The 13,175-nt window shown below is 37.7% G+C and overlaps 1 protein-coding gene across 3 annotated transcripts in view; it reads right to left on the bottom strand.

Annotated features, from left to right (window-relative positions):
* ZFAND3 (zinc finger AN1-type containing 3) overlaps positions 1–13,175 on the bottom strand; it is a 311,195-nt gene that overhangs the window by 70,378 nt on the left and 227,642 nt on the right. For all 3 annotated transcript variants that reach the window (XM_023624249.2, XM_070245524.1, XM_014734392.3), the window contains one exon: positions 7,488–7,670. In XM_023624249.2, coding sequence (XP_023480017.1) covers positions 7,488–7,670 — 183 coding nt within the window. The remainder of the gene's footprint in view (positions 1–7,487; positions 7,671–13,175) is intronic.

Here is a 13,175-nt window from a genome sequence, read left to right as displayed (position 1 = left end):
GGACTAGGAATTTGGTGGGGCTAGGTGGATGTATTCAGGGAGTATTTTCACCATCTATTCTACATAGTCTTTGCTTTACTTGTATACTTAAAAAATAGGATTAAAACTTAAGGAAAAGAAAAAAAGAAGCCAGCAAAGGAGTAATTTAAAAATCATTGTTTTGCTTTAATTTGGCCTTTATTTTCACTACAAGTTGAAGGTCAGATGAAACTATAAGTGCTTAAAGACATTCCAACCCAACTAACATTATGGAATAGAAATAATTTCTATAAGAAAACACTGTTAAACTGCCAAATCCTTCTGCATTTTGACAGGGATTAATTTAACGATCCCATACATTGATTCCTGGTGACTTATAGCCATTCAATTCAATACTGCATATAACTGTATATTATCATACTAAACTGCAAAGTATCAATCTTTTTAGAACACAGCCCTAATAAAAGCAGTATGCTTTACAGAATGAGCTTCAGGATAAATAAATGCACAGAAAAAAAGTACCTTTAAATTAAAATCAAAAGAGACATTTAAAGTTTGGGCATTCTTCATTATGGGAAAGAATCTTCCACTTTGAGACTATTATATATCAGAAAAGCTCCATCTGTTGTATAATTATCTCTGATAAACAGCCTGATGCTTCGAGCTTCATTAGAGAAAAGGGAAGAGAAAGAAATACATAGAGAATTGTAAATAAATCTCCCCACCATATTTCACTTAAAACCAGCCCAGCAGGAAGTCATAAAATATTTTTTAATAGGTAATATTTTCTAAATGTTCTACTAGAATAAGCCAGCCTGTTTGCCCAGTATCTGGTCTTCTGAAGGAGGCATAGTCCAAAAAAAGGAAAACTAGTTTCATTTAGGGATTATTAGCAATTTAATTGGTAAAACAAACAAAAAGTTTAGTCACTTGGTGGCAGTGATACTAATTTTCCAGGGGACAGATAAGGACTTGTCAGACAGGAATGAAGAGGAGTAGTCAATGAAGCCCAGTGCATGTTCAAAGGTCCAAGGGCAGCAGAGTAACGACATCTGTTAAAATGCGCCACCATTTTACTTTATTTTTTAAATGCCTGGGGGAGCTAGGGTATCACCAGGAACCAGTTTCCAAGGCAACAACGGAAATCTTTGTTCAACCAAATTAATTTAACCACAGATAAAGAATGTTCTCAAATTTCTATTTTGGGAATCACTGTCATATTAAAGGAAAATCCAGCCAGCACTTAGAAATGAAGCTTTAATGATTAAAAATCTTCACTAACATTCAGTTAGTATGGTTCTCACTTTTTCTGTATATTTTCTTTTGACTACAACAAAAGTATCTCTTGGGTAGATGCAGTAGAGAAGAATAGGAAAAAGCTGGAGCACTATGGATGAAAAACGCCCAGAGCTGAGTTCTAGCCCTGTCCTGTGACTCAAAGCAGGTCACCATGCAAACCTTTTTCTCATCTGTGGAACAGGAAGGAGAGTGTTTGCCCTGCCTATGTTGCACACTGTCTGGATGATCCCAGGAAAATAATGTTTGTCAAAGAGCTTTGTACAACTGGGATTGGCAAACTTTACAGTGGTCCTGTAAAGGACCACTGGGTCTCTGTAGCAACTACGAGATTCTGTTGTAGTGCAGAAGAGCCAGAGACAACACATAAAGGAATGAGAATGGCTGTGTTCCAATAAATTTTTTATTTATGAACATTCAAACTTGAATTTCATGTAATTTTCACATGTCACAAAATATTGTTCCTTTTATTTTTTTCAATCATTTTAAATCATTCTTAGATTGTGGGCCTTAGAAAAACAGGTGAAGGGCCAGATTTGGCCCACGGGCTGTAATTTGTCAACTCCTCTTGTAAACTATACTTTTATATATATGTTGGTTGCTCTTTATTTCTTAGTATGTGCCTCAAAAGAGCTTAGTAGAGTGTTCTGTATGAAGTGGCCCCTCTCTAACTGCTAGATTAGAAAATCCGAATATTTGAAAACAAGCCCATTTCTTGCCATTACTCTTCCCTAGTAGTGGGTGTCAGTTCTCTTCCTCTGCTGCCTAGAAAGAAACAGACCAGCCAACTCTCCTCCAAAACCTCAATTACCATACAATATGTAGTGGGATTGCGGGGAGCAAACATAAAACATCGCTAGGCATGCACATCCTAAGGCTCCCAAACAAGTCGTAAGTAATGATGCCCACGCCTTTAAGAGCATGACAACAGGAACGCTGATTTATAGGAGACATAAAGAAAAGGGCATTTTCTCATCTTTTAAGTCCAATCTGGTAAGACTCTGACTTAAATTGATCAGTCAACTGCCATCATTTAAAAATAACAACAAACAACTGGTTTCAGTGTTCTATCTACAACAGACATTATCCTTCCTCTCTTCAAAAGCTGGGTCAAGAAACATAAGTAGAAATCACACTTGATCGCCTATATGAAAAACCTGGTTTCTAGGGAGAAGAGTAAACAGGTAGTAGGAATAGTAGAAAAAAATGTTATTTCGTTCTTTTTGTTTGTGCAACACCTCTTCTTTGGTAGTTTGTATTTGCATGCAATCTCCTTTATACTATAAATCACCATAGAGACAGGCAACTATGCTGTGGTGCTGGAGAGCCAGGCTGCTCTGTGATCTTGGGCAAGATATTGAATCATCCTGTGCCTCCATTTCCACATCTCTGAAACAGATAGGTTAATGGTACTCACATCTTACAGGGTAATTATGAAGAGGAAGTAGCTTAACACAGACAAAGTATTTGGAACAGTGCCTGGTACTTGATGAGTACTCTAGTGTTAGCTGTTACCATTATCATAGCATTTAGATGCTGTGACAAGTCCTTTGGTCACTATTTGAATTTCTACTCTGTTTTTTGAACATGTTTCTAATGGCTAAAGTTCCACAGACTCTTCTGTAGACACATGCAAAATGGCAGAGGAAGAGATGTGTGTGTTCAGACAAAGAAATATCACTTGGAGCTTTTGGTTATGTTTCATTTGACCTTCAGTCAGGTGTTTTAAGAAATTCTTTTGGGTAAAAATCTGTCCTGTTTCTCTGCTTTACACACTTTTGTCAATGGTTATTACTCCATCTGTAGTCTTTTCAAAACAGCATTAACGTACCCAGACTCTCATCACCTTTCTGTTCACATACTCATTTAACAGGGAGAAACAGAAAGCAGATATAAGCAACACCTATTCTCTTGATTAATAGGGAAAAAGTAAAACCTTTTCACAAGTCCCAAAGAAGACACAGCACTTCCAGTTCTACACAATAACAACGGATCCACAACTACGGTATAGTCTACAAATTATGTAGTACTTGGATTTGGAACCCCAAACTCATTTTCCAGTAACTCCCACATTCTACTTCTTCATACCCATCTAGGGAAAGCTAAGAAGGACCAACAGATAAAATTCTGGTCCCTTGAGGATACTAAAAGATCAGTATAAGTAATCCCCTGATATCTCTTCCCCCATCTTTCTTCTCTTAAGTAGTTCACAGCTGAAGAAATTTGCAAGGTGTCAATGGATCAGGCTGTCTAATCTCACCTGGGTCTTCACTGCTACTCGGCAATCATTTTAATTATCTCATGTTGACTTATAATGCATCTGCCCTGACAGCTTTGACAGCTTTAACAAGCCTTTCTTATTTTTCTCATCCCTATATCCTTCACCCACAAACCAGGCACAAATCTCCTCACTCTAGCACAGATTTCACCTAGGTGAGGTAGCAAAATCCACCTGAGAAAGCTTTTGCAAATGACATGCTTATTAACCACCGCTCCTGCTGTTGCCTCCCTTTCACCCAAAATTCCTATGCACCTGTCTGGGAGAACAATCCATAATCTCAGGGAGAGGCATATATATTTGAAAAGGTGACCTCCCTGTGGGTAGAGATCTAATCTTACTCATTTCTGTACTCAGCACTTAACCTAGTGCCTAACATACAGTGGGCTCTCAGCAAAGACTGCTAAATGAACTCACGAACCACTGAAACAGGTTATTAAATCAATCTCATGATCACCAAATCCAAATGTCTCTTGTCAGTTTACAGTTTCTGCAGCATTTTCACAACACTGAGGCAATATTCTACCGCAGTTGAAAGCACAGGCTCTGGAGCCAAATTAGTGGGTTGAAATGTGAGCTACACTGAGAAGCAGGAGCTCTGCATCTTTGGGCAGAAGTTACTGAACCCCTCTATGCTTCAACTTCCTCATCTGTAAAAAAAGGATAATAAAAGCATCTACCTCACAAGGTACTGTGAAAATTAAATGTGAGTACATTAAAGAGCTTAGACGAGTGCTTAGAATATAGCTAACACTTCATAAATGCGAGCTAACATTTTCATTATTATTATTAAAGCCCACACCATAAGCTGACATCTGTTCCTCGGCTTTTGTGACCTTGCCCACTATCATTCTCCCCATCTCTGACTTCTTCAGTTGCCTCCTCTGTTTTGGTTTCACTCACTGCTTTGCTTTGCTCTGCTCTCACCCTTGGCAATCTCATTTAACCCCTTAGCCTTCGGCTATCATCTCCATGTGGATGAACCTGACTTTGACTGCTCTCTCCCACGCTCCAACTCAAACTGCCCAGTTGAACACTTAAGTCATTGTCATATCTCTGATTAGCAAATTTCCTCACTTCCCCAGATCTGTGAAAACCCAAGGATTACAATAGCAAGCCCCAAAAGAATTAGGAAATAAGATTAGCTTCAGAGAGTTTAACTGGAACATGAACATACAATGTCGTAAAGATGTGAAGTCACCACAAACGGATCTGAAGCTAGTACAATTAGACATCCTTAATCAGATTGAAGGTATTTATATAGCAAAAGAAAAAACATGGCAGTCTACAGTGGCCTAAACTGGCAAGTTACAGAAACACAGGAAGTGTTCTGTCCTCAGGGCTCCAGACTTCAGGGCAGGTCTAAGCCCAGGATGAGGAGGAGGAAAAGGGTATGAAGATGGAATCTTGCACTGAATGCAAGACTTTTCCTCTATGTCCTTAAAGAGCACCTGACAATCAGCCTGACTCAATTAAAAGTTCACTTCACCTAACTCCACGCTTTGCTATTTGCTATATAAATCCTTGTTATGGGTTGGCTTCCCATAAAGGTCTGCCTCCAGAGAAAATGTTTGTCACATGGATATATTTTTATTTCTAATCCCTGCTAGAAGGATTTTTCATGATAAATTATAGAATAACTTTTGGTTATGATTTGAGTTTCCACATACCTTAATTACAGAGAGAAAAAGTGCTGGTCTTGCCAACACGAATATTTCTGTTCTCTGTGGCAGTTATATTTCACATTGTGAATTAACTGATGACAAGCATGGATTCTGAAGCCAAACGCCTGAATTTGAATCCTGGGTTGGTATCTACTATTTTGTGACCACAGGCAAATTACTTGATCTCTTTGTGCCTGTTTCTCTATCCACAGAATGGGAGTAATGATAGTACCTACCTCACTGGGTTGTCATGAGGAACAAAAGATAAACTATACAAAACATATAGAACAATGTCTTGCACATAAAGCACTCAATAAACGGTAGCTGTTGTTATCTCAGTCTCAGGTGCATTTTGGCTGCTCAGGTTGGGTTGTTGTGAACTGATCCTGGTATGTGTTGATCCAAATAGATGTGGTTCCACCAGATGAGATCCTGACCAGCTCCAACCTTTCCCTTGACAAGGAGTTCTTAACCTAAAGCCCACAGTGAGCTTTAAAAGAATTTTATTCAAAAGAGAGTATAAACAGACGGTATGCTGTGTATTTTTCTGAGATAAGGGGCCACAGCTTTCATCAGCTCCTCAATAAGTACATGACCCCGAACAGATTTTTAAAATTTGTCTTCTTCTTCTTATTATTATTACTTCTTATTGTCTTAATATTACCACTACCATTTTCATCTTTTTAATCCTCTTAAATGATTCCTACACCTTCCCCTGGGCCTCTATTCAATAAGTTATAATATTTAAAAAATTCTCTCTCTGCAATGTTATTCTGGTATAGTCCTTCCCTTTTTCAACGCTGCCAGGTTACCTCTCCAAAAGAACTGTAATAATATTACTTATTCTGCTCAAAAACATGATTAACATCTTACATGATCAAACATCTTAGCTATGAGCTTTATGACTTGGCCATAATCTGCCTTTGCAGTCTTGTCCTCCATAAACGGCCCTGAAGGAGTCACTTGCCATTGCAGAACTCCACGCAGCTTTCCTCCACAGCTCTTTCTACCCTGTCTAGAACGTCTTTTCACCACCTTGTGTCTGTCTCCACACCACTTTCTCCAGTAAACCAACACTCTTCTTCAACAGTCACTGTCTTTAATACATAATAAAGATTATTAAAATGGGTACAAACAACCACGTATCAGGGTTTCTCAACCGTGGCATTACTGACATGTCAAGGCAGGACACTCCTTGCTGTGGAAGGCTGTCCTATGCAGTATAGGACGTTTAGCAGCATTGGGGGCGGGGGTGTGCAAAATTATTTCTGGTTGAGAACCACTAACATAAATACATTTGCTTTCCCCTGCTAAATAATAAATTCTTTAAGGACAGGGACTACAGCCTTTGTTACATTTATAATCTCAATTTTACCTAATACTGTGGTTTGTGATAGGTTTAGATAAATATTTTTTCTCTGTTAATCTTTCCAAAGTTAGTAGACAGAATATTCTAACCTACCATATTTCAAGGATTTCTAGGTATTTATTAAATTTGAAACACCAAATTTCAACCTGTTAAGTAAAGCTTTTAAAAGGCAAAACTGCAATGTCATAACATCCCTGTAATTTTCAACAAACGCTGTCAGTTGTAGTTGTGCCCTAAAGGAGATGTTTATGGTATTATGAAGATTAAGTGGACAATGGACTTCCACATCACACATTTGATAGTAGTATGCTAACACTGAGGGCTTACAGAACAGTAACAGAAACCATCTCCTCCTCCCCTCAAATACCCCATGCTCAATGAAGTATATAGTGTTATTATCTCAGTTAATTGCCTAGAAACAGTCAAGGCCCAGTTAGTGACAAAAGCAAGGTTTCAGTCCAAGGTTCCTAAGTCAGGGATGCATCCTCTAGACCAGTGGTTCTCAATACCTGCTGCACATTAGAATCCTCTGCAGAGTTAAACACAACAGATTCCTGGGCCTCCCTCCAGACCAATTAAATTAGACTCAGGAATGGTGCTGAAGATTAAAATTGTTTTAAAAATCCCTAGTGGATTCTGGGATGAATCCACTGCCCCACACTGGTTCAAAACCTCATGTACTTTGACAGTCATCAGAAAAGGCCATCTTTTAAGAAGACCTTAAGCTCCATGAATGGCTGAAATTTATTCTCTAACTTGCTGACTTGGGCCTATATGTCAACACATAATCTTAAATTACAAGATCTGCTAACTTCTTTTCTGGGACAAGGCATTACCAAGAAGTTCATGACATGATTCTTGGGCTGCTTTCTCTACCACTTCACAGGATCTGGGCACTTACACTCCTCTTTACTTGGTGAAGTTACATTCAGTTCTGTCGGAAGCGGCTGCTGGCTGGGACTAAGAGTTGGCGTGGTTATCGAGGTATTGTTGTTGTCACTGGTGGTCTCTTCGGAAAACAAATCTGATTGGCTGTTACTTGTACTTGGGGCAGAATCATCGTCTGGTTGTTTCTTTTGAAAATCTAAAGAGAAAGAGTAAGAAAACCAGTTTAAATAAGGAGCTCACAATCTCCTTGGGTATTAGAAAACAATGAAAGTCAGTATAAAAATGAAATGTAATAGCAGCAATAACAAAGACTAACTTGAGTGATTAAAAAATGGAAGTAAAATACTGGTCAAAAACATATAACACTGGTGGAGGGTAACTGGAGTTAAAGCTTTCCAGGGTCTTTATATTGTTCAGAACAGGAGACATACTGATTTTTAAAAAGGACTTTGCAAAGCCAAATGCATGTTAAACTTTTAAGGGCAATCAGTAGAAGGAAAAAAGGAATAAAGACAAGTTGTTCAAACCAAGAGAGGACAAGTAAGAAGGAAAAAAAAAAGCAGTGAGAAAAGCAGGGTAAATAGAAAACAGATAATAAGATAGTAGAAATAAGCAGAGAGAGATCAGTAATGGTAATAAATGTAAATAGACTACAGTTAGCAGTTAACAGATAAAAAATTCAGATTGAATAAACGAAGTCCTATTCTATGCAGTTTACAAGAGACATACTAAAAACAAACAGGATAAAGAAAAATTTAAGGTATATTTAAAAAATACCAGCAAACACACATGATTAAAAAGCCAGTAATAGCTATTGTATTGTTGGAAAATGTAAAGAAGTATTGGAGGATCATTACATAATAGTAAAAGAAACAGACGAACAGGATTTAGCAGAAGATAAAACTATTCAAAACCTGTATGCACCTAATAACAAAGCCTCAAAATATGTAAAGCAAAAATGATTGTATTTATGGGAAACAAATTTACTATCATAATGGGAAGATTTTACTATAACTGTCTCAGACAAAAAATAATTAGTAAAATTAGAGAAGATTAATAAGCATACATAGACTCAAGTACCCAACAATTAAATAATCAATTTATTTTTAGTTATTTTTATTTTTTTTTAAAGATTAGCCCTGAGCTAACATCTGTTGCCAATCTTCCTTTTTTCTTCTTCTTCTTCCTCTTCTCTCCAAAGCCCCTCTGACATAGTTGTACATTCTAGTTGTAGGTCCTTCTAGGTCTGCTATGTGGGACGCCGCCTCAGCATGGCTTGATGAGTGGTGCTAGGTCTGCGCCCAGGATCCAAACCGGTGAAACCCTGGACCACCAAGTGGAGCACGCAAACTTAACCATTGGCCACCGGGCTGGCCCCAGTAATCAATTATTTTTAAACATATGTGGAATATTTATAAAAACTGACTAAAACCTGGCTAAACGTTGACCACACATTAGGCTATAAAGCAAAACTCTCAACAGATGCCAAAGAATTAGTAAGATACAGACATTATTAGCTGACTATAGAGCAATTAAGTTAAAAATTGATAGCAAAAAATTCTATATATTTGGAAATTTTAAAAATACACTTCAAACTCACAGGTCAAATCAGAAATTATAAAATTATATAATATTTATAATTAAATGATAATGAAATTACTACTTATCAATATCCAGTAAAGATAAAGATGCACATACATTAGCTATACCCAAGTCATTTCATTCCTAGGTATACGCCTGAGAGAAACTCAACACACATGTATGAGGATGTTAATTATATATTGTTTGTAATAGTAAAAAGTCAGAAACAACCTAAAGGCCCATAAATTTTAATAAATTCAAATAATGGAATAATATACATAGTGAAAACAAATAACTATTGCCACATACATCAACATAAATGAATCTCAAAATCATTACATTAATGAAAAACCAAGTCACTAAATAACATAGTTAAGATTGGACTTACATAAATGTTAAAAACAGGCAAAACTCAAATAACATTGTTTAGAAATATGTATGTTTAAATCATAAAAAAGTACTAACAAAACGTAGGGTAATGGTTACCTCTTAGAGGTTGAGGGAGGGGGGTGTGAAGGTGAGACGTATGCAGAAATATTTAAAATTATAGGTAATGTCCACTGACACAGAATAGATTAGAATGGTATATTTAGGTATATTCATTCATATACTGGAATGCTCTATGGTAGTTAAATGAATAAAGGGACAAGTATAATAGAATAATCTCAAAAACAATGTAGAGAGAAAAAAAGCAAGCTACAGAAGTATATATATGGTATAACAATATTTATATAAAACTTAAAATATGTAAAGATACCATATACTGTTTATGGATACATAATTATAATATAAAAACATGTGGAAATGACACCAAATTCAGGATAGTGGTTATCTGAGGTGGGGGGAGAAACAGAGGTCCTCAATTCTATGTGTAATTTTCTATTTCTTAAAGCTGTGGTGAGTATATGACTGTTAAAATTATTACGCATATTGGGGCTGGCCAGATGGCATAGCAGTTAAGTTTGCATGCTCTGCTTCGGTGGCCAGGTCTTCACTAGTTGGAATCCCAGATGTGGACCTACACATCACTCATCAAGCCATGCTATGGTGGCGTCCCATATACAAAGTAGAGGAAGACTGGCACAGGGACAATGTGCTAATGATTGTCAGCTCAGCGACAATCTTCCTCTAGCAAAAAGAGGAAGATTGGCAATAGATGTTCACTCAGTGCCAATCTTCCTCACCAAAAAAAAAGGGGGGAGGGGACAAAGAAAGAAAAGAAAAGAAAATTATTATATATAGTCTTTTTATGCTTCATTTTTAAAAAATCTAATGCTGGGGCCAGCCCAGTGGCACAGCCGTTAAGTGCACACATTCTGCTTCGGAGGCCCAGGGTTCGCCAGTGCGGATCCCAGGTGCGGACATGGCACCATGTGGCAAGCCATGTTGTGGTAGGTGTCCCACATATAAAGTAGAGGGAGATGGGCACAGATGTGAGCTCAGGGCCAGTCTTCCTCAGCAAAAACAGGAGGATTGGCAGCAGTTAGCTCAGGGCTAATCTTCCTCAAAAGAAAAAAAATCTAGCGCTAGTCTATAAAGTACAGATTATACTTTATTACCCTAATTCAGAGAAGAAAAAGAAGATCCTGACTCCACATTATCTTATCTTTTGATCTGCAGAGAAGCTGCTGTTATTATGCTCTATAACCTCTTCAGAATCACTGTTATGACATATTCTGAGCATAACAATAGCTAGTATTTATGTTGCACTTACCACGTGCGAGGCACTGAACTAAATGTTTTATGTATATAACTCATTTACTTTAATCCTCAGGACAATCCTAACAAGGGAGGTATAATGAATAACACTTCACTGATGAAGAAACTGAGCCTCAGAAAATTTAGGTCATGTGTTCCTAGAGCTAGTAAACAGAAGGATCAGGATTTAAATACAGGTCCATCTGACACCAGAATCCTGGTCTTCAATCACAACTGCAAGATATAGAATGGTAAGCACTAAACTGGTCCAAGAAAAGGCCTCCACGTCATCTCCACCCACTGACAGCACCAATGGTGAGCGCGTGGGTCTAGCCAAAGAATCACTAACCTGCTGTGCACACCAGCGATCTACAGCCCCTACTGCTTCTTTTCTGGGTATTTATTTCTCCTAGCCACTTTCTTATTCTTCAGCGTTTTGACATTTTAAAATGGCTTATTATCTCAATGTTATTTGTATAGCACCTTCAGAGAAAAACGTACTCTATAAATGGAATAAAAATTCTGCAATAATGATGCTTCTTTTTGATGTCATGTCATTTCATTAGCTCTCCTATGTCAATAACCATTGTGTTCCTCCTATAACTCTCTCTCTCTCATTTAATTGGAAATGTTATAAGGCCCTAAAAGAACTGAAACTGAGTCATCATTGTACCTTCTAGCACAATCCCCAATGCCAGACACACACAGACTCACTCACTGGGGCACAATAACCCTCCGAGGTTAAATGATGTTGCTGTCTGAAGACAATAGCAGGCTCCACCCACACAGTCTCTAGCCCATGCCTGCCATGCTCTGGTACTCCCAAGTTCTCTTTTGTGGATCTACAGCTGACACAGTGCACCTTCTGTTAACCCATGCTCCCGCTATGCCCTTCCTGCACCTCCACAGGGCGATGGTGTGAAAAATCATCATGCTAACAGTACTCATTACAACCCAAACTGGCTGCACACAAGAGAACTACTAAAAGCTCTATATAGTCTCTGCTGCAATTCAATAAAGAACTCAGGAATCACAGAATTTTATAGTCAGAATTCACTTTAAAAATCCAGCTCAATCCTCTCATCTTACAGATAAAGAAAGGAAGGAGCCAAGAAAGTTAATGCAACTCACCAGAAATTCAGAGTCAATCCTAAGAGTTTTCTAACTCTTAGGCCAAAGTAAGCAGCTTGTACAATACAAAGAGCTTGAGAGTTGGACCACATTCAAATCCTGACTTTGCTATTTACTGGGCATATGGCTAAAGCAAATTGTTTAATCTTTTGGCGCCTTGTCTGTAAAATGGAGGGAGGGAGTTATTTGTATCTCTCAGGATAATGTAGATTAAATAAGATAATGTACATAAAGTATCTGGCACGTGGGTACTCAACAAATGACTGTCATTAAAAATAAAAGGTATTTTCCTAAAGAAAGGACCACTGAGTTATCTCTTCCTTTTAGACCTGATATTTGCATCATAGTTCTTACTCTCAATTCCTTTCTTTCTGAATCATTTAGCATCCAACTTTTGACTACTGACAAAAAAAAAACAGAAAGAAAAAATCCCAAAAGTCTACTCCAAGGACAAAGGGGAGGAGGTTTATATCACATCTAAAAAAGTAAACAAAATAGGCAGAGAGACTGACTCTCGTCACTCTACTCTGGAAAGCAGTGCAGGAAAGGTGCAGAAATAGTCACTCCATTTGATCCAGATACCGTAAAGACTTGTTCACTTGTTTTACAATTCTCATATAAATGGGAAAACTAGAAATCTCCAAGCTTATCCGTGTCAATGAGAAAAAAGATTAGGAATAATTATCTATTCTTCTAAATTGGTAGAGTTAATGGTATATCCAAGGGTATAAACTTGATCTTAAACTGAGTCTGAGAAAGGTTTATGTGAATAAAGTTTTTCCAAAATAAACTGTTACTTGTAAAACCTGAGTAAAAATATTTCAACTTAAATGGGATTGTTGTTGAAAAGTGAACAGAAGCCAAGATCTTGGCAGCTTACCTTATTATCAACTAAGGGGAAAAATAGTTTCTCAGCAAATGTACTCTTGGAACTTGAAGTATCCAGAAATGGGATGTTTCCACAAGATAGAGAAAGTGACCTAATGGTAGCAGCTGAGCCAAAATGGCCAGTAAAGGCCCTGGGGCTGGTTGTCCAGGTACTCCCTAGGCATATTTTTCTTTATTCTTTTCAGAATGGTTTTTCTCACAGGTCAATCTGCTTACTACAAAGTGTACCTCAAAAGACTGAGAGCACCAAAAAAGCACCTCACCCTCCTCTAGTGACAAGCCCATTCACCTGGGCAGCCTCACTGCAACTATATCTTACCTAGTCATCCCTCAGAACTCACCTTTGATATGCGTATGTCCAATTCTTTCTCTCTCAGATGTACTACAGAGATTCACAAGATGC

This window comes from Equus caballus, chromosome 20 (assembly GCF_041296265.1).
Source record: "Equus caballus isolate H_3958 breed thoroughbred chromosome 20, TB-T2T, whole genome shotgun sequence".
Taxonomy (NCBI): Eukaryota; Metazoa; Chordata; class Mammalia; order Perissodactyla; family Equidae; genus Equus; species Equus caballus.
This window is presented reverse-complemented; position numbering and strand designations above follow the sequence as displayed.